General features: G+C 39.6%; 1 protein-coding gene across 2 annotated transcripts in view; it reads right to left on the minus strand.

The window, feature by feature from the left end:
- prkcbb (protein kinase C, beta b) overlaps window positions 1-27,823 on the minus strand; it is a 101,135-nt gene that overhangs the window by 61,573 nt on the left and 11,739 nt on the right. For both annotated transcript variants that reach the window (XM_003454945.5, XM_005459431.4), the window contains exon 3: window positions 9,405-9,487. In XM_003454945.5, coding sequence (XP_003454993.2) covers window positions 9,405-9,487 — 83 coding nt within the window. The remainder of the gene's footprint in view (window positions 1-9,404; window positions 9,488-27,823) is intronic.

Raw genomic sequence — 27,823 nt, forward strand, 5'->3', positions numbered from 1 at the left:
AAACTAAATGTTACAATATATTACAAAGTTACAAAATAAAACAAAATAAAATATACAGATAGCTCAACTATAAATATCCCAGGATATAACACAAATGTAAATGGTTGAAATGAAAGCGCCCCTCTTCTCAAACTGTACGTGATATTAAGTGTGTGCACCGAACGTTCTCCTGTGACTGGACAGCACGTCATGGAGCATTATCTTGGACAACATCCGCCTCTCCGTCTCCACCTTAAGAGAGTCCAGTTCCATCCCCACAACATTACTGGCCTTCCGGATCAGTTTATTGAGTTTGCTGGCATCTGCACCCAGGCTAAAAAAAGGGAAAAACTGTCACTTATCTGCAATTTGGTCATTTTGTCCTTTTGACAGTAATTATGTGCTTTGAACTGACAAAAAAAATGGATGCCATTAGTTTTTATGGACGTTCAGAACTGAAGCATAACTGGGGCGGAAACACAGGCTATTTCTGTCTAATGTGTGTGACACCTGCAACCACACCTGGATCTAAGCACTGTGATGGGAATGATGGCTACTGAGAGGCTGTTTATTCTCACACACACACACACACACACACACATTAACTCCTAGGCCGTGCACATCCGATATACCGCTTGTGGAGGATCCAAATTGTGCAGCGAAGCGGGCGTACTTCAATGTGGGAGTTAAAATATTTCTGCCAAGGGGATCCATCGCAGCTAGCAAACATGCAGATACAGAATTTAATATGATTTGTGAGGGATCTCCTCCAGCGCAAAGTGCTTTGATGACATCAAATAGACCAGTGCTTACTGTTAATTTTCCTTTTAAGCCAATTTAGAAAGGGACCACGAGTGCCAGTTTTCTTTCACACGTGCCTTCGTGCCTTTTATTCTCATGAGCCAGGAAAAAATTAGACTGATTGATGTCTTCCTTTCCTCCACACCTGTCCTGGAAATAACATTAAATTTAGATGACCACTGCCTCAATTATACCCAGTGTCCCCACAGTGTCTTCAGCAGTGTTGCCCTAAGCCTGAGTGTGTGGATGCCTGTGATTTCCGTGTACATTTCCACGCGCTACTTTGTGTATTTGTTTCAAATGCTGTTTTTCGCCTTTCTCGAGGACAATACCACCTACTGTTTCTTTTTTGTGCCGCGTAAAAACAAGGGAACATTGTGCTGCTGAAGCTCCAGCGATGAGCAGCAGCAGACAGAGAGCAGTGTGAGGGCTGATTACAAAGAGTGCCAGCTTCTTTATAAATATGAATGATTAAATGCATCCGCAGCGAAAACTCAAACATCAATGAGACAGAAAAATCATTAAGAAGAACGCATGAAAGCAGCGACTAGGAGAAAAAAGACCACTTTTATTGTCTTCCCCTTCTTCGATTAAATTTATTTTGATGTAAAATCAGTTTAATCAGATTTTAAAAAATACCTTTTCTGTCGTTTTTCTCACAGAAGTCAAGATATGAGCAAAAATGAGTTAGATTTTTTTACCCTTCCATCCACCCTGACCTCCTCCCTACAGGATGTGGACATTGTGATCTATAAGGTTGCTTCAATATGACGGTGTTTTCAAGGATGATGTTAATTTCATGAGTCAAAACAAGCTGTGAAAAACACTGGTAGGTCTGCTTAATTTAATGTTTCCACTTAGTGAACAATTATCTAAAGTAAAGTAAAACAAAGAAATGTAAGTTTGAGTCACAGCTTAACAACAATCAGCTTAATATATCATCCTAAAATGGAAGGTTTACGTGACTGTGTTAGGATGTTCTGCCAACTTTTGTGTTTAACACTTTTAGATTTGAGTGTGAAAGGATCAGAATTGGAATATTTCAGTGTTTGGACTAATATTTGTATATATATGCATATATATTTAATAGCATCCAGTCACAGCTTCACTGGCTCCAGTTTCTCATTCTAGACACAGGGACCAAGCAGCATGTGAGGCTTCCTCTGTGAAAATAACATTAGAGCTGTGTATTCATGTCATAATTTCAATATAAAATAACCAATTTGATTAGTAAGCCTTAGCATTACAGTAAAGGGATTCTGTTACCTTCAAACAGAGACAGGACATTCTTTTTATACCTTCAAATAGCCAAACCTGTTTTATTGTTATGAGATGGAAAATATTTTACCACATTCTTTTTGCCGTCCTTCTAACACCATTTTATTGAAATTGTAAAGGTCTTCCAAAGGTCTTCTACTTTAATAACTGATAGCTAATAAATAACTCGACCTTGTTACTGAAATTAACCCGTTCGACCAGGTCCAGTCTCTGAGAGGGCATGCTGGGAAACAAAGTATCTACGCTAAACTAAAGCTTCTTTTGGCCGCAATCTTATTTACAACGAGTCGCCACAGTGGATGGCTCTGCATATTTGAGTTGGCAGATCTTTACCTCAGAAGCCCTTTCTGACACAACCCCTCCCAGGGGATTTTTGCCTCCTCCCAGACTTAAAGAGGGGATCTTTTTCATGAAAACCTCCACACTGTGCTACGATAGAGTACTAAGGCCACATTAAAAATATATATTATTGTTCATTTTGAGAATAAAGTTGAAACATGGATATTAAAGTTCCTGAAAAAACAAAAAACTGCCACGGCTGCTATACCCTCTACAAACAACTTCATCAGCTATCTTATTGTGGTATAGCATACGTCCTCTTTACTGCACGAGGGTGTAAACATCACTATCCTTGCATCTGTCCACTGCCGACTTTTCCAAGTTTCTGTGGTTTTTTTCCTTCTGACCAGATGCAGCTTTCTACACCTCTTTCTTCAGCGTGTTAATATTTATCACCACGATGTGTATGTGCTAAAGGAGAAATCATTTCCTTGTTACTAAAACCAATTCTCAAGCATGAGTTCACTACACCTCATCTAAACAAGGCGTTTTGTGGAGAGGATAGCAGCCGTGACAAGAAATGACAACTTTGATCTCCACATTATGACGTTATTCTCAAAAATGAACAATATTTTCTTTTCTTAATCTGGCCCTGATATTCCTTCATACCGTGGGGGAAAAAGTCTTATCACCAGTATTATGCTGATATATTTGTTTTTGTGTGTTACCATACATTAAGGCAGGGCAATATGGCCAAGAATATTTATCATGTTATATCTGAAAATTTGCGATAACGATATAACTGACGATATAATAGATGCGAGACAAAATACTTCACAACTCCACAACTTTATTAGTGCAAAAAAACCCCATCAATTCATTTTCACTTAAACAAGCAGCTGTTTTTTTATGTGCATTAACACCATATGAAAATTTTACAGTGCAAATGCAAATTCCTTGCTGACAATTTAACCAAAAAAGCATTTTCAGTAGAAATGGGCTGACATATCCTGATCATAACCACGTGTAATATCCACAAAAGTTAAAAAGAGGTGCTTTGCAACATGAAACTGCAGTGTACCAAATAAATAAGTCAAGTCGGTAATATTATGTTGAAGCACAGTACATATTACTCCATAAGGCTAAGACTACGGTGCTCCGACAAGCAGTGCAGCTTCGTAGCTTACTAAAGTCGCACTAAAACACTTTTTAACAGATTTTTGAGCGCCGTGTACCAAATAAAATCAGTTCGATGTCAGTAAGCACAACCAGAATTCATGAGGCGCACTGGATTATAAGGTGCACTGTCGAATTTTGAGAAAATTAAAGGCTTTTAAGAGTACCTTAAGGTCAGAAAACAAACACTAATAACGACGGCCCGCTTGCATGTTCTACAAAAAAAAAAAAAAAAAAAGTGCTTTGGTGTGTATCTGACGGACAAAAACCAAACCAGTTCCACACCACTGAAGTTGCACCATTTTTAAAAACCAATTCTGGTTCATCTGTTTCATTCAACGATCTGCTTTTGCCCTTCTCATTCTCCGTCACCGCCATGCTTTTTCCGCCATGTGCGTATGAAAACAAAGGCACTGTGCATGCGCGTTTTACCCATATTCTATCGCGATACTTCATTTTCTTATCATTGCCTAATATTATACCGGAATTACCGTGAACGGTATAATATGGCCCAGCCCTACCATACATATGCTTTGACACCTGTTGTCTTGTCTACAGTGTTGCCAAATTTCACCCAATAAGAAGTTATTCAAAGCAGATTTAACAAATTTGATTTTTTAGCATCTAAACTGAAAGCCTGATCATAAAATCAGCCAGTGACTAGCCATTAGTCCATGCTCAGTGCGCTGTTTCGACCACCTTCCTGTCACTGTGTTGTCTCTCACTCGCTGCTCTACTTTTGTTTTTTAAAACTCTACTGTCTGTTAAATTCACTGGCATTAGCATCAGTCAGCTCACAACAATTACATACACATCTTGTCATGTTTTCATGATGCTGTGTGACAGGCAGATCTGTGCTCACAGTCACTCACATGAAAACTTTTTTTTTTTTTCAGCGCTGATTTTGCCTTCAGTCCACTTACTCCTCTCAAGCTAGTACTTTCTGACACATCTCCGGGGGCAAAATCGCTGCACAGACTAAACCTGTCATGAAGCTGTTGCGTGTCATGTCGACGGGCACCATGAAGGCTATTTGTGGGCTTTACTTCTCACAGAGCTCAATTAAAACCAATACAAACATGCTCATGTTAGGCAACATTTATTAGAAATTTTTGCTACAAGCAAGTCTGAAAAACAAAAATTGTTTTTTACTAAAAAATGTTGAAAAACTTAATTTTCTTCTCAGAAAGAAATGCAATTCTTTGCTTCGCTTATGCATTAAAACACAGACGTGTGTGAACTTATCATGCTGTAGTTTTGATCTTCATTATATCACTGTGTATAGTCAGATGGCAAAAACAGCTGTTCATAAACATCAAACGCCTGAATAACAAACACATATATCTTTGCGAGCTACATATTCATGTTGTAAGAGAAAGTTATGAATTACAGGCACTGTTAGTGTGTTAGTGTTGATGAACGGCTGTTTACACATATGCATGACATCACATTTTAGTGAAAAATACCACTGCACTAAAAATTGGTTAGCAGATTGTATTTACAAAAATCAACATATGTAAAGTAGACATAATGTTACTGTTTGTTTTGGGGTCTAAATATATGATATGATTTATAAGGATCTGAGTGTTAGATCAATAATTACCAAAAGCTATATAGACATTTATAATCCTGGTACAATAGGCAGTTAATATAGTAAGTTTCATCCAGTTGAACGCATCAAGGAGGAGCAACGGAGCAAACATACATAAATATGGTACAGCAGTAAGATGACGTATATTCTGTTATCATACCTACTGTATGCTAATGAGTAAGCTGTTTTATTAACAAGAAAAATGAAACACACTCAAAGCTCACATAAAAAAAACACGTTATTTATCCTACAATAATATCAAGATAAAGAAAAAAGTAAAACAAAATGAAAACAAAACAAACAGTAATTCAGAGCTTGTGTTTGATCTGCCCTTATTTTAAGAGGTGCACTTATTTTAGCTTGCATCCTCACGTAATACAAAGTAATAAATACACAGATTAACTTTTTAAATCTAGAAAAACCTAAGTTAGTATGACTCACATTGCTGTTATTGAAAAACTATGTGTACTTCCCCAAAGGCTGTGAAAGTTAACCAGCAAACATTCTTTTGTAGCCACCCACTCCGATTCAATAAGAGGCTGTAAACTTTCCTCCGAAAAAGTAAAATGTAATATAACGCAGGCTGCAACAGCTGCTTTTGCTGCCCTGATCAATAAAAGAAACGCTGTGCCAAGTGTTTACCTGACTCGGGCTTATAATTCTTCCTCTGGGAAACATGTAAGGGAAAGCGTGTGAAATATTATTTAAAGGATTTGAGCGAAATAGATCTCTCAAGCGAGCTTGGGAGAAGGGCCTTGAAAGAAAGACAGAGCAATAACGAGACAGGGGACTGAGTCGGCCGTGCTACATATTTAATAACAATCCCTCCATCAACCTTTCTCGTCGCCTCTCAAAGGCTACCTCATAGCTTTGACGTCTTTTTAACAACCCGTGCAGACATACTGCTAAATATATCATCATGTTGATTTCAGGTTGAAATCACATTTGTCTGCAAAGTGTCTGCAAAAAAATAAATCATAAAAAGGTAGAAAAGGTAATAATTTAATAGGGAAGAAAGGATCAATCCCTTTCACAAAGTGAGAATCTAAAGCTGAAGCCAGCAGCAGGTTAGACTGGAAACAAATGAACAAGATTATTTAAAAAAGCCTTGAAGTTTAACAAAAATGCTTATTTTATTGTTTCTAAAAATAAAAACTAATAAAAACTAATAATTCACATATTCAGAGTGTATGTCAGTCAGCTGAAGCTAAAGCTTTACCTCTTGAGTTTATGCTACGTTCTGACTCCAGCCAAACAGCTTTTGAAGAAAAAAGCAAATGAGCAAATTATGCAAAATAAACTTAATTTAACTCTGGATGAAAAAAAAAGGACTTCATCTACTTATCTTCTCTGACAAAATTAGATGACTAACCTGAACTAGCTTCTATTATTTTTTTTAAATCTGTTGATATATGATAACGCCATGCAAACAAATTGATAAGATTTACTGAGCTACTTCCACGTCCTCCTACGCTGCCTAGTTTCACATAATGTAATTGGACCTTTTTTACATTTTTTTCACATAACATCTGTTGTATTTTCTCATATAAGAATCTACTGTTTGGTAACAGAGGCAGTTAATATTTTTGAATGGAAAACATACATCACATCAAATAAATCGCAGGAAGTACGGAAATTCCACAAAACAAACGCGCGCAGAGTTAACCGTCTACTTGTCTTGCAAATTTGTAAAGCTATTTTGAAGCGGCGCTATTCTTATGCAACCGGCTTCTCAAACACACACGCACGCACACACACAACACCTTCGTAAGGGTGCGTGCCTGAAATGTAGGTTTCATTAGAGAAGCTCATCCCTCGACCTCTCCCACGGGGAGCCCATTCTATTAACCCAGATCTATAATTGAATTTGTCTTTTAATAAACATGCGCAGCTGACAGAGAGGATGAGAGAGAGAGAGATAGAGAGAGGCAGAAGGTAAAAAGGGAGCGATGGGCTGATCGCCACAGAGAATGATGCAATATTTCTGATCGTACAGTCTTTCTAAAAAATCTGTGTTCTTGCATCTTTTTATGACAAAAAGATGAATCTGAGATTTTCTAGTCAAAAGACACAGCCAGAGCACGTCTTTCATATCTGATGTATATTTATCTATATGTAATATTTAGATAAACTATTTGCTAATATAGCGCAAAAATATTGGAACATTTCGACTGAGTGATCTGAAAATAACTGGAATAGTAAGCTCTCCTCTCTGTGTCAGCTCACAAAGGCAGTATGTGTGTGTGTACAGGTGAAGACACTGTGTCACGTCTGACATGGTTATTAAGACGTTAATTTAGGGATTTCATAATGCTAATGTAAAAAAAATCTGGGCACTTCTGTTGTCCTCAAATAAGTATGTTACAAAATGCCAATTTCAAGAAAAACAGGTCTGTGAGTGAGTGCCGTAAGAGGCCTCATCACCCTCCTTTCTTGTAATCGTCAGGCTTCTTGCCTTCCTGTCTTCTATATTTAAATGAGCAGCTAGTTAGGAGAAGATCTACCCTGCATTCCCACTGTGCTGCAACCAAGGTCGTAAGGCCATGAACTCATTAAAGAGATGACATAGTGGGGAAGGCGAGGCCCCGTAATTAAGAGCAGTGGCCCCCTGGGTGGAGTGGCATTTAAATAGAGGACAGAGTTTGGTATGGTGGAGTGGGAAACAATGGGGGACAGATAAAGACATGGGAGAGTAGCATGTGCGCCAAATATAGAAACATATAGATAAGTGCCAGTAAAGCTAAGGGGACATGTACAGAAAATAGAGAGGAGATTATAGAGATATGGAATGACATTTGAAGTTGCGAACGAAGAAAATGGCTTTTGAAACCTCAATAAGAAAGAGAAGACCGAGAGGAGGGGAAGCAGTTTGAAAAACATGTACACAAAATCAAGTTATTATCATAAAAAGAGACATTAGTTTATCAGCAGGATAACAGTAAAATAAAAAGGCTATGATGTCCACAATGCAACAGCTGCATAAATATAGACAAATTAAAGATTTTCTAAAGAATAAAAAGTTCAATCGTCTGCCTAAACTGGCAGTTTACAGGAAATCTGAATGGATTTTTAAGGTCAAAAGAAAGAATTGTATCAGTGTCGGTCGACACAAAACACGGGCAAAGTTTTACAAATGTATTTTTGCGTCCAGCTTGGCATTTAAGGTGCAGCCTGTTAAGGAAGCTATAAAAACATCAACTATTTGTGGCACTGCTGTGAGAAGGAGAGGCAGGATGGGTAAATGATAAAAAGATGAACCACTTGTTCATTGCGGAGAATTATCAGTTATACAGAACACGCTACAGGAAGCCAAACAGCGTTTCCTCTGAAGGCGGCGCGCTAAGTGCGCTCGTCAGGCTGAAAGGGCACTCCAGAGGCAGGTAAAGACGGGGCTGAGGAACTTAAGGAGGGGCTTCGGTGAGGATAAAAACGGCATCCTAAGAGCGCTTTTATGAGAGAGAGAGAGAAAAAAGGCAAACGTCTTGTTCCTTCGGGAGCATCGGTTGGAGACTAGATTTGCATTTTAAGAATATGAATCAGAGAAAAGACAACTCGTCAGCTCCTTGACAGAGAAGCATACCACTTAACGGCACTTCATGTTGTTAGAGCGGATAAGAAGGTGAAGAGAACGTTTAAAGAGAATTAATAATAATACGAGAGTGGCGCAGCTTTTAACCTCCGACAATACTCTTTGAATTCATGTCAAAGAATGCGAACTGCAACCTGTGGCTCATACAGATAACACCACAGAAACACTCAACCAGCAACGAGGGGTTTTTTTCAAACTTCAAAGATACTAAAAGGAGATGAAGGGAACCTCTGAGCTTCAGTTTTTTATAATATAAAACCTCTAAGAGGAAGAAAAGAAGCATAGGCAGCAGTTAGAGAACGACAGGAGCTACTTTGGGTCCATGTGGTTAAATATAAGGCCATCATTTTCTTCGTGTAGCGTGATAAAGAGCAATTACTGTAATACAGCGGTTATATTTGGCAGCTCCAGGTGTTACATGTCTTTTCTGGCTTTTACGGTATCACTTTTTCTGTACTCAGTCTCTAAATGTAATTACTAGAGAAACTCCTAGAAGTTACGGTTGAACTGTCAAGACAGGAAAAGGAGAGTGAGAAGCGAGAAAAAGATGGAGGCTGCTCAAGCGTAACACCGGCGCCGACAGGTGACGGGGGCTCGTGAATGGAAATGTCCACGTGCTCTCTGTGTCTCTCGCTTTCCACTTGTCTTTCACTTACTTGTGCATACTCTTGCTCTCACACAGTTTAAAATGATTCGTTTATTTGTACTCACGTCTGACGCGGGCCCTTTATCAGCACCTGGACAGGAGAAAGTGACGAACTCATGGCAACGTTTGTGAACCACGAAACAACACACTGTGAAGAAAGAAAAAGAGGAAGAGAAAGCATCAGTATTCTGTGCACAGCAAAGAGATCCTGCGATCTAAAAATGTCTAAAAATCTTACATTTTTTCTTTAGCATTGAGCAGTAAACACATGCTGACTTTTATTTGTTGTTTTTAAAATACACAGTCTGATGTTAACATTAGTTTCAAACTAACTTGAAGGCTGTTCAGCCAAAATCTTAGTCTGGCACTTGTGAACGGGCCTAAATCAGCTCACATTTGGAAAAACCTCCAACATTTAGATCTTCTTTAAGTCTTCTTTAGATGTCTCTGCCTTTATCAAGATGAACCCACACTGCTTCAACAATGTTGAGGTCCGCGGACAGGGGAGGCCAATCCACGACTGATCCAGGTTTGCTTTTACTGCATTAAAAGTGTGTTTGGGATCATTGCCACGCTGAAAAATGAAGCAATCCGATGTTTTACAGCTGTTACTGCATGGTGGGTTAAGTTCTAAAGAAGAAATGCAGCCACAAACCGTGACAGAGCCTCCACTGTGTTTTACAGAGGCCTGCACACACTCACTGTTGTACCTCTCTCCTGAACTCTTCTGTACGATTTTAACCACATATTTCAAATTTGGATTCATCTCTCCATAAGACCTGTTACCACTGAATTTCAGTCCATTACTTGTGTCATTTGTCGTACGTCAGTACGACAAATGACACAAGTAATGGACTGAAATTCAGTCGCCTTTCCCCCTGTTTCCCTTTCTTTATAATTAGGCTTTGCTGAACAGTAGATGGACCAACTGATAGGCCAGATTCATCTTTCAGGTCTTGTATCAGGTTTTTCCTATTTGTTAAGCACATGACTTTCAGATTCTGTTCATCTGCTGAGAGCTTTTTTAGCCCTACCACCTCTAACCCTAACACTCATAAATTTGAGTAAGGAAATGGGAACAGTTTATGTGTTTTTGCAACAGGCTGCTAGCACCAAAGTACCAGGGACACAATTTAAAATTGTTTCTTTGCTAAGTTGTCTGGTATGCGTAGACTGACAACCCTGGTTAGGTGACATCTGTATACTTGAATGATTCACAACTAAGCATTAAGTGGCTTAACACAAAAACATTCCTCTGAAAATAACCTGTACAAGGACTGGACTGAAAATGAGTGAAAAAGCAGCCAATGACCAAAGAAAAACCTTGAAAGGATCTTCAGAAAGCCTGGAGAACTTTTGCTCAAGACCGCTTTTTAAAGAAATGATTAGAAAATCTGGGTCCTTGGAGGCAAAATTCAAAGAAATGACGGGTGGCTCGAGACTTTTGCACGGTACTGTAGGATTCACACAATAAATATACTCATAGCTGACGATGGGTAACACAGATTATATAACTGCACCGGGTGAACAAGTACACTAACCATCTTTATCAAGATCAAAACATGATCCCAGGCATAGGAGTATTCTCTGCATTTACTGACTCACTGACTTAATTTTTATTCAACCAAAAGCACCGATATTTTTAGCAGTAGGTTTGATAGAAGCTGAGTTGTTTAGCTGTCCCTGGGCTGTTAGAAGCAGCACTTATTTAACATAAGAAAAGCTTTAGCAGTGGTAAACGTACAGTGGGATTCACACCCACACTCTCTTTATTGTCACTCCGGCACCGTTGAATCACTGTCAGCCACTCTGGATAAGAGCACCTTCTAAATGTCTTGGATGCACTGTTAAATGTAACCTCCGCTTTATCGTACAGTATGTACAAAAATGACTTTGTATCAACATAATTTGCTATGTTTCTAAAGTTTACTGTGTCAACAAATTAAAATATCTAAAATCTAAATGTGCCGTTTTTTCAGGGTTGAAGAGTTGCTGTTTTTTTTTTTAAATAACAGGCATTCACATCAACACACATTAAAAAAGACCAAAGGAAAGCCTATACAATAAGAATCCAAATGTGATGAAACGCGTAACACGGCTCCACTTTCTGTGTTGGTAACAATCAGCGGTGCAGAAACATGTGAAAGCTTTGACGCACAGTGAGTCTGTCATCTCCCCCCTGATCAATGTCAGCTCCACTGACAGGCAAGACTAACAGAGGAAGCTAAATATATCTCACATACACAGTCCTTATGACTGTGCCCCAGAGTATATTTACATGGCGTGTATGTCAGATGGAAGATCCAGAGGCGACCAAATACAGGTTATGATAAAACAACTACTGAAACTCTATTACGGCACACTAAAATAACATATTGATTAATGAGTTAATTAAAAAAAAAAAGATAAAATTATGTATTTCATATCTATAGTTTGTGGGTGTTTTGTTTGCCTCATTTAGCATGCATAATATGAATATGCAAATTTGCCCTTGCCTTCCGCTCAGCCACTTGCATGCAGGCTCCATTCTTCCTGTTCTTCCTAAGTTCTCTTGCAAATTGGAAAAAGATCTGTGCTTAATTTTTAACTCAGGAGGACCTGGAACACAAATCCAGTGCTGTGCTGTGTTGGTTAAAGGAAAGAAGAAAAAAAAAAATCCCAGAACACATGAACAAACACTTGCCTTGAGCACACTGGAAAACAGCTAGTTGCTAGCTGTGTAAATTAAAACCGTCATCAGAAGCGAAGCATTTAAACGAACACTTGCCGGGACACTCGGCACACTCGCAGTAACATACGTTGCTGTCAGATTGTGTAACATCATCTTTATTTTAATTGTCTCCTCCACTGTGCAGCGTTTGTCTGGTTTACAGTGACACACACACTTGCAGACACACAAATCTTGAAGCAGAGATAAGAGGACATTTTCCTGCTGAGCTGATATGAAAAGAGTCCACGTCGACAACTTTGACTTGATACCTTAATAACATGTTGCTGGTGTTTGATGAATGTTAGCCCCGTTCCCTGGCTGATGGGGTCGAGCCCTCAGGTTTGTAACGTATGTTAAGCGAGATAGAAATGCTCAGCCGTGGTGCTTATTTCATGTCCTACATATTTACTGGAACACGAAAAATACCACATTAGTGAAAGAGTTTTAAACTGTTGATTGATTAGTTGGTTTTTAAATTCATCTGTAACACTTTTGAGAATACTTTCAAATCATTAAAGCCACAATGACTGCTTCCTGTTTAGAAACAGAACTAAATTGTGCTTACCACTTCATGTTATATAAGCAAAGTCACACAAGCATGAAAAAGAAAGCACGTCTTTGAATACAAACGCACAGTTTTCCCTGCACTATTGTGTAATGCACTGTCTGAGTGATTGATAGATCACAACGTTTAACAAAATGATCTTTCACGGTTTCCAAAAATGTTTCTGATATTTTCAGTGTGCATTTATCACCATGATCTCACTTACATATTTGGGGATCAGTTATCTTTGTGTCATATTCTATTTAATCCGTACCTACTGGCAAACCGGTGGTGATCAGAGGGGTTATAATTAACACAAAGGAACTTTCTCCAACACACACATAAATCATGCCCACCTCAATGGTACTTCACTCCCACGCAACATCCTCTCTTTGGTTACACCACCTACTCACTGCAATGATACTGTACCACACACACTCACACACAAAGACCACCCACTCATTCCAGTGATATCGCAGATTGAATACGCAGGGTGTGAGGGTGGAGGGATGGGAGTACAGAGAGAAATGGTGTGAGCTGTGTGCACATATTGCTTCAAGGCAACTGCTCTTTTCGAGTATCGCTACTGCCAAATCCCTAATGAAAACACACTAATGCATGCACACACATACACACATGCACGCAGATCTGCCAATAAAATAGTGCTGTATGCCATTCAAGCATATGACCTTTGGGCCAAAACCAAACACCAAAAAAATAGTGTCAGAGCTAAAATGTGCCCCTCCTTTTCTCGATAAATCTGTTAATTAGTCATTAGTTGCTCAATTATTTACACATCCACTTAGCTGACCCGAGACACTGACAGGCAACACATGCAAGACAAAGGGCATCATCTAATCTCACAAACCCAGATCCCAGTTGCTGGATTAAGAGAAGGAGGCCATCTTGAAAGGAGTCCTCCAATCAGCCAACTGTGGGTTACCCAACTGCTGTACCACAATGTCAAGTGCTGATTGGTTGAAAAGTTGACTTAAAAAGAAAAGGGAACCATAGACAGTAACAAAGATGGATTTAGCTTTCAGGGTAAAAACTGAAGCCAAACAAAAGTTCCTTAAACTTGTATTCACCTTCATAGCCACCAGGGGGCGATAGCTGTGACAGCAATAAGACTGCTGCTCCTTGAACTCATTAAATATTTTTCTGATGAGTCTATGGATTCAGTTACTCACTTTAGATCACACTAAATAAAACTTTATAATTTTATATATTTTGGCTTTTAAATCATCCATGCATTTTTGTCTTTTTGTCTATCTAGGGCTGGGTTGTGGGGACAGCAGCCTAAGCAGAAAAGCCTAGACCTCCCGCTCCCCAGCCACCTCCTCCAGCGTAACTAGGGGAACACCGAGGCATTCCCAGCCAGCCGAGAGATGTAATCTCGCCAGAGTGTCCTGGGTCAGCACCGGTGTCTCCTTCCAGTGGGACATGCCCAGAATATCTGACTCGGTAAGCGCCCAGAGGAAACCTGTCAGGTGCCTGAACCACTTCAACTGGCTTCTTTTGATGTGGAGGAGCTACATTGAGCCCCTTTGACATGACTGAACTCCTCACCTTGTCTCTAAGGGAGAGTGAGAGGCCAGCCACCCTTTAGTGAAAGCTACAAGCCATTTGGTCCCTGTAAAACCACTGTAGGAGCTTGATCCACACTGCAAGCACTAAGTCGAACTGATTTCCAGTGGGTGTTGGACTCCGCCAGAGTTGCCCTTTGTCACCAGTTCTGCTCAGAATTTTCATGGACAGAATTTCTAGGTGTACCCAGGTGGCGGAAAGCTTTCACTCTGGGTGCCTCAGAATGTATCTCTGCTTTTTGCAGATGATGTTGGCTTCATCAGGGGGGTGGCCTCCAGCTCCTCACAATCAGCACATCCAGATCTAAGCCCATGATCCTTAGCCTGAAAAGGGTGGAGCGAGCACTCTGTGTCAGGGACGAGCTGCTGCCCCAAGTGGAGCAATTTAGGCATCTCGGGATCTTGTTCACAAGTGAGGGGAGAGGAGAACAAGAGATTGACAGACGAATTGGGGCAGTGGCTGCAGTGAGGAGGCTGTATCGGTCCATCGCAGTAAAGAGAGAGCTAAGCAAAGCAAAGCTCTCAATTTACTAGTCGATCTATATCCCAATCCTCACCTGTAATCATGAGCTGTGGGTAATAACTGAAAGAATGAAATCACAGATACAACCAGCTGAAAATTTGGGCATTTTAGGACTGCGACGGCCAGTTGGTAACAAACCAAATCCAGCCAACTTGTAGGCTGGGGCCAACTTTTCGGAAGCAGACAGCTGGAACCGCGGTTCAGCTGCTCATATAACTGTAAAAGTATTCCTGCCCTGTTGACCTGTTTGTTCCTATTTCCCCTCCCCCCACAATCCCCACCTTTTCTCTCTTTCTCTCATTTCTCAGGGGATGCCAAGCCCAGAAGTGATGGTACATATTTCCGGAGGTTTTCCAACCAGCAGAACCACCATCCTGCTCCTTTCCTCCATTTTGCAAGTCCCTAACACACTAAATATTTCATAAACAATCTCAGTAGATGTTGTGGTTTTTGCTAATGAAACCAAAATAAAACATTTATTATTTTCTCAGCATTCAACAGCTGTTGCTACTGTGTAATCCTGCATGGATTAAACTGAGGGTTGTTCCCTGTCTACCTCCCTCACAAACCGGTGCTTTTATCCGTCCTCCTGCTCCGCACATCTCTGCCCCCTCGGTGCCCTCTGTGCACCCACACGCGTGTAGTTGGCACCGTGCCGTGCCTTCATTATTTATCATACACATTAAATATTCATGATATTCATCGAGAACACAGAAACATACTACAAACAGGCACAGTTACAGGTTTCTCCCATCTATCGCTCTCTTTTTTTCTCCATCTCAGTAAATCTCATTAATTTGTTACACTTCAGTTTATATTAAAAGCACCGGAAAGCACCTGCAGAGCTTGGCAGGGCATTAAGTTGCTGGTTGCAGTTAGCACCTCTTTTTTTCTTGTTAAGAGTGAGAAACTGGTGGATAAAATCAGCTAAAATGGTAAATGATTTAAAGCATCCACTGCTATGCAAGTGCAAACATGTTGTCCAAAATGCAAAGGTTTTCATGGGCCTTTTTCCCCCAGGAGAGGCCAAGTCATTACATGCACAGTCAGCTGTCCGCAGCATGGGTCCTTTTCCCCATCAGTAACTAATTTAACAAGAAAAAAAGCTTCCCACTTCATAACAGAAATACATTTATAATAGCATAAGTTCGTAGGACATAAATGTTTCACTTAGACCAAAAAGCATAAAGGTAAGATTTGGGGCTCTGGATCATTTTTAATGTTGCTTGCAAACAACTGGTTAATTTAAGAAAAAATAACCACCAGATTAATCTATGATTAATTCAGTCATTAGCGTTGATTCGATTCCCTAATTGCTTTGAATGGATGTTCCATTCTTTATATAACCACTGGAAGTAAAATGCTAAAAGTTTCATGAATCGCAAAAGAAATGAAAGCGTTCATCCCAGCAACCACTCGGTTAGGCCGCTCACACACACACACACAGAAACATACAAAACACACCTCTTGAAATATGTTTGTGTAACTACAGCTCTTTGAAGTGTGCCACGCTGCCCTAATCCCTCCCCAACAGTCACATGACATGATTATATAAAAGCTTATTGTCAGTCAATATCATCTTCCCATCAGGCTCTCTGTGCATCAATACGGTGCAAAAGAGGAATCAAACAGAGAGACACTGCATTACAGTAAGACTGCATCATCTTACATGAAGAACATTTTGTGAAAGATAACTCAGTGCGCACAGAAATCTAAAAACTTTCTGAGCGCAGATAATAAATCATTTGCTCTCATACTGAAGCGAAACAAGTCGCAATTAATGTTTTCATTAGGAGCACTTATTAGAGACAGCATTTATTGAGCTCTAATGCAGTGAAGCACTTTACTATTTTTTTCAATTTTCTCATTTATACCTCTTTTTTTTTCCACTTTGATTTTTTCTTCCCCTCTCCTCTCTTCATCTCTCCGGCTTGCTCCGGTATATTCTGTTTATGAAATGCTGGCAGAACACCGATGTCGTACACAGCCTTTCCCTCTAATGAGCTGCCAACGTGCGTGCGCCTGTGCGTTTGTTTTGGTGTGCATGCGAGACGCAGTGACATGCAGCGATGTCCCAGATTTAGATGCTTTCAGATTCAGTATCCAGGTTCAATGCTACACCACACAGAAATCTGGAGCTACTTGTTTTTATTAATCTATAGCCATAGTAGGATGTCACCTACAGCGTTTCCTGCATTGCAGACGCTTACTATAAGTAATACTACCTTTATCATTGGATTAACATGCTGAATATAAAGGATCAAGATTAACTTACTCTTTTTTGACAATGAAGGTCTTGAATCTTGAATAATTATTTGTATATATTCGTCTGGTTTGGCAATGAGCATGTTTATCTTAGTTTTCTTTGATGTAGTGAGCAGCCATAATTGTTCTCATTGATGCTGGATCTTACAGCTGTTTTTGTCATTTCTAAAATAATTATAGCAAAAGACGACACAAGCTTTGGATATAAAACCGTTTCAGCGTACACATTTTATGCTAAAGTGACATAAGGAACCTATAATGACGGTACATGGTCTTCTGCTGCTACAGAGATGTTATTCTGCACACCTTAGTTGTAATGAGCAGTTATACAAGCTCAAAGCATTCTGGCTATTCTCTTTTGACCTCTGCCATCAATGAGGCGTTCTCGACGCTCACTGGATATTTTCTCTTTTTCAGACTAATCTCTCTAAAATGGCTGAACTGGAAAATCCCAGTAGATTGGCAGTTCATGAAATACTCAGACCAGCTGATCTGGCACCAACTGCCATGCCAGCCACTAAAAATCGCTGTTCTTCTGCATGCCTAAATGTACTGAGTTGCTGCAATGTGATTGTCTAATTAGATAGTTGTGTAAAGGAGCGGTTGATCAGGTGTACCAGTGAATGTATACTGACTGACTTGGTTCACTCATTTGGCTACAAAACACCTGCATCACACCTTCTCCCTGACTGCAGCCTAGCAGACCTGGCACAGTGTTTAAACAGCGTAGGGAAAGGTCTAGGCGAGCACTACTGTTGCCGTTTCTGTTTCTTGCTCTTCCTACTGTCTCAGTGAAGAGGAAACTTCCTGATGAGTGGGGGTGAAAGACTCAAAGAGGAGGCTGGTGCAACAGGAGGAAGGCACAAAGAAGAAGAGCGAGGTGATAAAGAATCGAAAGCAAGAAGAAGAAAGTCAATGATGTGAACAAAACGGAGCACCATTCACCTCGGGCACCTCCCCTCGTGTCTGTGCGTGTATGTGAGTGTAACTCCTTATATAAGGGGGAGGTGAACAGCCTACGCCAATGTATAAATACCCACGATGCCGCTGGTGGAGCAGGGAGAAGGGTCAGAGTGAGTCAGCACACCCATATCACTCCTCCTCTTTCTCTCTCTCCCTTCCATCAATCCATCCGCTCTTCTTCTCCTCTATACTCCTCCTCCTCCATCTCTCCAGCGATCATTTTTCATCTTGTTACACAAAAACAGAGGATTTCACTTGGCAGGCAAAACTGTGACCTTGGGTTGTCATGCTCATAGACAAGTAGGGGTGTAAACAAAGTAAAACAATCAATTAGACTTTCACAAAAGGACCCTATCACTGGTGCTTTTACGCAAAGCTTTCCAGGAAATCTGTCAAATCCTAAAAGATCATCAAAGGTTATATTTGTTAGATTTCAGGCGTATTTAACATCTATTCTTTTTATTTTTGCAACTTCAACTGAGTCCATATGCTCAAGTGGTCCTTGAACACTTGCTCCTTTAATTTCACTCCTCTTAGGATGCTCCATATGTGTTTGTGGCATGTGGCTGTTTGCTGTGACTATGGCTGCATTTAGAGAGATTCTTCTCCAGCAGGAATAATCTGCTATAAAAACAAGTCACGTGTTAGCTATAAATGATTTGACAGCTTACTATAGGGGGAGTCCACTGCAAGGCAATCACTAACTATCAGTCCTACAGCCACAAACGGGCCACAGCTTTTGAAAAAGGGGAAGAAAGAGGCAGCGTTAACACAGTGTGACTTCAGTAGATGATAACATGCAGTCATCATAAGCAGGAACATGCAGCTTTCTTACGTTTCATTTACTATTCCTTGAATAGCAGATAATAAATTATGCAAAATATCAGCAGAACTATAATAGGAAGACGCTTTTTTAAAAATAATGTATTGTTTCTCGTTCAATAGCTATTCTAATATTAAATAGGAAGATAACAGAGTGACAAAACAATAAAACTGCCTTTTCAGGAGACACTACAGTCTGTCTGGCTTCTTGCGCCGCTCGATTTCAGTTTCAGCTCTGTGCCAACGCTGTAAAAGTTTTGGCACAGAGTGATTTCACGTGGTCCAGCTAACACCTCCACCCTTATCCTCTCTCTCTTTGTGTCTCTCATCCGCTCCGTCTCCAGCTCATTCACTGCATTCCCTTTCTTTCATTCACTCCATCTCCTCCTCTTGATTTCTGGCCTTTCGCTCTCCTTCTTTTCCTCCTTTTATCCCAGGCTCTGCTTCACTCATCCTTCTTTTTATCCTGTCACCCAATTCCATCCCCTACTCACTCGATCACTTTTTTCGGCAAGTAGACTCGCCGTCCACCTCGCGGTTAATACATTTGCTTTTTAATCACATACATGCAACTGCAAACTTTCAGATCTGGGAGCTTCCTAGTGTTTGTGCAGTCTGCAGCTGAGCCCCTGCTGTGTGGGCGTTACGTAGGTGTCTTGCTTTTTGTGCACCTTGATAGAGCTTGTTAAGATGGGGGAAGCATACGTTTCCATGTGTATCAGTTTCTTCTAATGGGTGTAACACTGATGGTGTAAGTAGGCCTGCGTGCAATGCATATATTAGTACCAATAACCTAAAAGAAATCGGGTATGTGAAAACAATTTACTTAATACGACGAAACAAAAGTTTAGATTAAAAATATATTGTTAAGAAGATGTGCTGACTAGCTGCACGGCACAGTAAAAAACACTGACATTTGCACTGTTAATCTCTGCACCAAAGCTTGTTGTCTCTTCTTGCTCCCTGTTTGTGTGCGCATGGAGGGCTCTTCGTGTCCTCTCACTGCAGAAGTACATCTACCTCCGCATCTGCTGAACATGTCCAGTCGACACACACACACACACACACACACACCGGTAACCCTGTAATCTCCTGTACTGTACATCAACTTTTCTTCACTATGCTTCACTCTCCTGCCCTCATCTCTCACTCACTCCACCCTTCACTGCCACTCTCTCTCTCCCTCTCTCTTAACTCCCCCGCAAACAGTACCTGCTGTTTTCGGCCAGACAGCAAGAAAATAACTGCGGGTAGGAAAGAAAAAGCAGAGAAACTGAACGCTCGAGTGTATACAGTGTGGGTTCTTTACATTAGACATCCCTGTATTTAGAGCAGGCATGCAGTTTTACCTGATCTGAGGTTACTCATTAACAGAGAGAGAGATAATATGAAGAGGATGAGGGAGAAAGAGTGGGTGAGAGAGGACATCGAGGTGAGAGTGGAGAGCCGATGAACAGCTTTGAATACCAAATAATACATGAAATACAAGTACATGTGCCAGCACTGATTACAGAATGAAACACAAAATTCAGACCGATACAGACAGCAATTTGATTTGTTAATGTGACTTCAACAAATGAGCTAATGATAGCCAATCATGTTGTTGATATATGGAGCTAAACTCAGTCCAGAGGGCTGTGCTACGGCGTGAGAGTTTTCTGTGTCCTGGCTAAATCACCGTGGTAACTTTATGGGAACATATTTACTATAGGTTTCTATTTTCTAAGAAGTTTGTGTTTTTATTTCATTTTGACTTTTTGTTTCTAATTCAGCTTAGTTAGTTTTTTCTTTAGTTTCAGTTTATTTTAAATATTAACATATGGAGGGGCAGGATTAAAGAAAATAAGCACAAAGTTACAATAAAAACACAAATGGATGTGTTAGATGTGTTGTAGACATCCAGAGTCTCATTAAACACATCCGTCACTGACTCATCAGCAGTGCAGTAAGATTTTTTTTAACAAACTAACAGATAATAAAACGAAGGATATTTCCTCCACATTTTTATTTTAGTTAGTTTTCGAAGTTCACATAATTGCTTCAGTTTGTTTTAATGTTTTTCAAAAGCTTTTAACTTTTAGTTAAATAAAACGTTCACATCTACTTTTAGTTTAGTTTTAGTTAATTATAATAACCTTGGTCAGGAGCGGGTTATGTTCCGAGTTTTAAAATTGGCAACTGATTTTTTTTTCAGCATGTTACGAGTGCAATATAGATTATATACTGATTATATACTATGTTATATACTATGCTCTTTGTTAAGGCACTAAAACCACTGAATGAAGTGGAAACTATGCGTCACATTTTCACAGGACTGTATTAAGTTTGTTATCCTGGATGGTAATCTGCTGCTTAGTCTCTTTTACACTGCAACAACTAGAACACAAAAAAACTCTCAAAGAAACCTGATCAATCAGTCAAATTTATTTCATTTTCACCTGCCGACAATCTAAAGTGCTCTTCACATCCCTTTCGTCGGGCTGTGGGACAGTAACCTTTTATTTTTACAGTAAATGCATCCAGTTTCAAGTTTCAGATCTCTAATGTGCACGATAAAAATAAACAGCAGCACAGAGAGTGCACTCAGCAATAAAATAATTAACTTGAAATAAAATGTTTATTTTACCGCTCTGTGTGCTGATCTCTTCCTATTTGCAATGGTGTTGCATTTTATTGTTAAGTGTTTTTATCTTCTTTATAGATTTTTATCATCATCATCTGTTGACAGTACCATCATCTGATAACATCTCTGTTTGGAGTCGGCTGCACTCACAGGGATCATTTTGTGTGCAAGAAGAGTCACTTGACCTGTAAAAAGCCCGCCTTATCAGAGAAAGTTGCTAAACATGATTGTAATATCTGTCGTCTCCAACTGAGGCTTTAGTTTTTGTCGACCCAGCTAATGCAAAGGAACCCTGGCTGTGCCGAACTCCCTTCATAGTCTACAAGTGGAGGAAATATGGCAGAAATATTGTGGACCTGTTGTGAACTCTACCACTACATCTCCCGCTTAGAGCTACAATATGATTGATCTGACTGACATTATAATGCTACAGTGCTACAAAGCTATAATTCACTCAGTAAAAGCTTTTCACTGTATATTTATGGCACGCTGTACGTGATCACGTGATCACACACAGCGTCACTTTTAACTCAGAGTGGATTACATCCACTAGTAATTTGCAACGTAACTCTCCTTAACTTATTAATACACACAAGGTGATAGATAAGGGCGCAAAGAACAACATGACCCCTGACACAACCACTGATGTTTCGTATTTTCAATGAAAAAGGCAAGCTCTTCAATTAAAACCATATAGGTGTAAAGTACCTATCATTATGGTTATAATAATAAAGATACATATATGTTATGTAAGAAAACATGATGACAGAAATAGAAAGTAATGGTAGCACCTGTATTAAAGTCTAATATTTCCAGCCTCATCCTCCTGACCTCCAATTTTTGCTTCTGACCTAGATATTATAGCCATTACTGGCATTTGTTACATGACCATGAAACTGTTGTCATTTTGGCGAATTTGTTGAAATAACTGATGCTGTCTTACATAATTGAGTCCACAAAATATATCTAATGCTTGCTCAAACAACCTCCGAGGTTATTATTTATTGGAGGATGTTCTGGCGATGCTCAGCACTACCTAAGAACGAGTAGCTGCTTGCTCAGTATTTTCACATACGACTGCTCTCTGCCAAAAAGACAGACGAGATAAGAGAGTTAGCAATCAGGAAATTTTCTTAATTTTGATAACTTGTATCTTCACGACATAAATCATAGTTGCTGATACAGGCGGATATGTCACGTCCACCTGCTTATTTACACAGCATTATGCAGCAATCTGTACAGCAGAGTAGCAGTGCAACACTAGCAGGCTGAGGGGGATAAAACTCTGAGTGCAGTAAAGAAAGGCTCAGCTTTTGGCCGGATTAACTGAAGCCAAAACTTTGCTGTTAAGAAAAAAAACTCCTCGCACATCTCTAATGGGAGACACCAATCAAGCTAGATTTTAGCTTCAAAGATCAGGCGGGCAATCACGGAAAAATAAGGACAGATTTGGTCTGTGATGATTAAGACCAGCCACATACGTCCGCATGGTGTGAAAGCAAATTTTAATTCTGCACTTTCAGATATTAAAGAAAATGTTATGTTATACTTGTGTTTTATCAACTAAAAAAGGATCGCCTATACCAAAGAAGTGAAAACGTGAAAGAAAGATACATGGCTGGCATCCAGATAAAATGTCATCCTATTCCTCTTCACCTCAGGCCTCACCTCCTGAACTGAAGTCAGGGTTCTAACACACAAAAACATGCATATTTAGTCCCAGCTAAAAAAAATAACAACAGCTGGTTATAGGCTAATTTAATGCTATGTAACATTAGGCTTAAATGCCCTAACAATACCATTTTCTCACTAGTAAACTGTTTGGTTACATTCTCACATCGTATGAGAGTTTATTCACCAAGTGTCAGAGTCCAACAGTGTTATCCACTTCAAAGCTGGTTTCACTAACAGCAGCTAACAGAGGCTAACAGCAGCTAACAGAGGCGAACAGCAGCTAACAGCAGCTGCTGTTACAGCCTCTACCAGAGAAAATAGACGTGGACACCAGCTGAAGTTTTCTTGTTCTGTTTTGTTTTCAGCTGAAGTTAACAGCAGACAGACAGCCTCTAACTCTGGATTATTAAATTGGGAAGGTTACGAAAACAAAATTAAGTTGACTGCAGTCGGTGGTGGTAATAGTGAGATTTTACACACTATACTTTTAAGGTAGGTTAGAGAGCAACAGTAAGATGTTGTTTTGATGTAGTTGTCAGTGCTACTATTCAGAAAGCCCAAGAACAACAGTTAGAAAAGTAGGATTCAGCAAAAGTAGGATTCGTGCTTTGTGAGCGTTTAGCTAACAGGTAGAATACGTAGCACAAAGAAAACAAGAGATTGTGTGTGTGTGTGTATGTATGCTTGCTTGTGTAACTGCGCAATTTGGAGGGCAACAGAGCAGGAGCTACACAAAACATACACATATTTTGACAACAAAGAAATTTAGCAATAATTATAGCCAAGACCACAAACAAAAAACTCAATGACACATACTTGAGTATTACTTGTTTTGTCTTTCTTTCTCTTTCTCCCTCTCACTGTCAAACTCAAATTTGAATGTCCCTTGATGGCGTGACAAGAAAATTGCCATTATGGTTATACAGAGGTTGTTTACATTCATCTGCAAAGAGTACATGAAATAAAATGATAATGCTAAATTGACACTAGCGTAGGTGGACGATATTTAAAAGAAAGAGGCTCTGTCATTAAGTGACAGCCCATAAAGTCACAAACTTAGATGGTCGGCGAACAATGAGGAAGCTAATAGGAAGAGAGTGAAAGAAGAAGACTGCTGAAGTGAAATCGGAGAGAGGGGGAGAGGAGAAAGGGACAGATGAGGGAGACAAAGTGACACATGTGAGGGGAGAGTGGCACAAAAGGACAAAGTCAAATAAGGAAACAGAAAGAAAGATGGAGGAAGAGGCAGAAAAAGAGGTCTGGGATAACTGCTCTCCTGTCGGCTTGTGCCCCTGTTGCTAGGTTACCATCCGTAGACGAATGGGTTAAAGCATCTCAGGAGCGACAGTGACATAGTTAGCTGATCTCCATCAGCACATACACACAAAAAAAAAATGGAGCAACTCTGAAAACTGTGTGTAACCCTAGATTTAGATTTAGATTTTGCGACTGAAGATCTGCATGCAAACAAACTCACATCAAGAAGATAAACACACCACAGACAAAAAGTCCAAACTTGGACTGAGCGAAACCTGTGCCAAGTCTGGGAACGCATGTGTTCAGATTTTTTTCACTGCCAGAGATGCTTATAGGATAAACCCACGATGGAGTCACTAAAAACGATAACGCACCACAATCTTCACAACGTTCCCGTGAAACAAACCTTCCGGTAACATCGTGAAACTTAAACTATCTGAATATTTTGTCGAGGTTTTTCCTGCGAAACGGTCTCCGCACATGCACTTTGTGGTAAAAAAGCCACGACTAAAAGCTGATCCATACAGAAGCCCATGCAAACAGACGGAGAGCCACATTTGCACAAATGTTTAAGAAGACCTTGATATACAATATTAAACTGTAATATCTCCATTAGGGAAAATAGATATGTGTAAAGACAATAAACAGAAACTGAAGCAGAAAAAATACATAAATAAAATAAGTGTAGTATTAATAATAAGAATAAGAACACACATGTTAATGAAACAGTGCAAAGAATAAATATATTTTCTACTATTTGCCTTTTAGGTTTATCTTTTCTTCTTTAGTTATATGTGATATAGTGTGGATGATTGTCCTGTTTTTCCCACGCTGCATGCAGTATTGCGACATACTATGAGAGCGCTGCCATTCCCACTCCTAATGATATCACAAATAACAAGAAGCACTCCGAGAGCACCAACTCCACCGAGGCAGCTCACTCTCTCTCAGTATTTACTTTTACGGGAATAGGATTATATTTTGAATATTTAATTTGTTTTCTTTGTTCTTTTTAAATGTACTTTAAGTAGTGCAGTACAAATCAGATAAGCCAGACAAATGTTTACTTTGACTGCATAAACATTATGTAGGAGCAGGTAATGGATATTCTGTACTGGTTTATAAATAACTAGACATGAATAACTTCAGCTTATTATCTAATATTATACTATAGTATATTTCTAACTAACTAGGCAGCTCATTCTTTTTCTCTGACACTTGAAAAACACATGGTGAACTTGAAAAAATGTCACTGTGGGATTCGAGGTCAAATGTGACATGATCTTTTATCAAGGTTTGACCCTATTTGACCTTGAAGAGGAGTGCAGAGGTCCCGGGTAAGATGGTATTGAGAATCGCCACATATCTTTCCCTATATGCCTATATGTTGTCAGTATAGGATTATTATCACCTTGACCTTCAGATCAGTCTGTTGACCTTGAAAGGAGGGGTCAGAGGTCAAATACACAATATGCACCAAACTTGTAAGAATCACAGTTTCTAAATTTTGAGGCTTTTTGTCAACTTTTGACCAATAAATCATGAACTTGACCTTGAAGACCTCGGTGGATGTGAGCCACCTACACCGCTGGTCGAGTTAATAATAAGAAGAATACACAGTTCCTACTATTTGCCTTTTTAGGAACATCTCTTCTTGTGTTCTACATGATATGTTGGATGATTTTCTTGTCTTTCAAGTACTGCATCATCTTACAGCTGTATTGAGACACCACAGTATCATGTGTCACACACTGCGATAGCACTGTATCATAAAACTGCCCTTCCTTCCCTCCATTCATTCATATCCTAATGATATAAATAATTAATGTGATTGCTCCTTTTTTCTCTTTCTGCAGTTGTTTTCACACTCGCCAATCTTTAAACTGATCTTTAAACTATAACTTTTACAGTAATACTGTTAATACTATGAAGTGTAACTGACTAACAGTATTGACTCTGAACATTACTCATCCTTTATTTTTTGTTTTAATTTTCTAATTCCAGTTCGTCTCGCACCCCTGTCAGTTTCACTTCCTCATTTTGTTTGTTTTCCTGACAGTTTTTTGTAACACCTGCTTTCAATTAGCCTGCCAGTCTCTCCTCTACCTGATGTGTAGCTCTTCCTGTTTGCCAGGCTGGCTTGGTCCTTCCCAGTCAAGCGTTCCAGCATTTTGTTTATATCTTTCTTCTTTTCCCCCATTTGACCATTGCCTACTATTTTTTTACTCAAATTATATCATACTTTCCTCAGTTTTGCAACAAAACCATCATGCACTTGCATCCCTTTTCAAAGAAAGTCTTTCAAACCCACAATAGCAGCACAGCAGCTTCTCTTCCCCAGCAGTTAGTAATCCAGGTGGGCTATCACACCTACACACCATGACTCATGTTTTAGACATTTAGCTCATCTCATCATCATCACCAATTTGCCCTGAATGCAATAGATCGAGTTCAATTCGTAGATCACCTACGCTCCAGTCAGGCAACAATGAGCGATGCAAAGGTGCTGTGACAGTGATCATGTAGGAGACAAGTGTTGGGAGAGTCAGTCGTTTAAAAAGACGAGCCAAAGACTTTGAGTTTTGTGGTGGCAGTAAATTAGGTGGAAAGAGTTAGCAAACACATTTGTGGTACAGCAACAAGAGCATGCTTAACTTTTATTTGATCAGTCGCCTGTAAAATTCAGGTAGCACACATAACAGAAGGATTCACTCCAAGGTGATGCTGAAGCATAACTCCAATACAACCATTCATCCTTATGCGTTTTCGTAAATCTCCACACAGGAAGAAGCTGACCTGATTGAGCATGTTTAGAAAATTAATAAAGGACCCAAAAGGTTCCCCTTTTCAATGTCCAAGTGCCAGTCACCACAGGACAACCTAAAGAGAGCCAATGTCCCAGTGGGTCAGAGCTACTCTGATGGCACAAGAAACCTCTATCCACTTTTAGGCATATGGTTATAATGGTCTATGCTTGCTAACGTGCTAACACACGTTTCAGATGCTGCTGATGAGCTCATTAGATTTTTGTCTGATATTTACTTATAAACCAACAACAACAAAAAGAAAACTGCACCAGTTGACACTAAAGGAAGAACTGTGGTGCCAAAGGTCAAAGGTCACGTAGGAGGCAGGGACACCAAATTTCAGTACTTTGTTAAATAAATTAAATAATTTGGAAATACTACAAATAAGAGAGCTCATGTCATACACAGCCATTCTGAGATGACGTCATATTAGCAAAAGGCTCAACTGAAAAACCATCCAACATACTAATCTTCACAAAGCTACCTCCTAATTCAAAGCAAGCTTGAAAAAACCTGATATCTACCTGGTGATTGAATTGAATTTTTTCACATTCGGCAACCAATTGCAACTTGTGTTGACTACATGGTTGCCCCGAGCCTGAATGTATTGCACATTTGCAACCATTTTTGATTGCAATGTGATTGCAACCTTTCTGCAGTCACTCTCAGAGAGATTGTTAGAGGTTTGCACATAATTACTGACTAATTTC

This window comes from Oreochromis niloticus, linkage group LG4 (assembly GCF_001858045.2).
Source record: "Oreochromis niloticus isolate F11D_XX linkage group LG4, O_niloticus_UMD_NMBU, whole genome shotgun sequence".
NCBI classification, from domain to species: Eukaryota; Metazoa; Chordata; class Actinopteri; order Cichliformes; family Cichlidae; genus Oreochromis; species Oreochromis niloticus.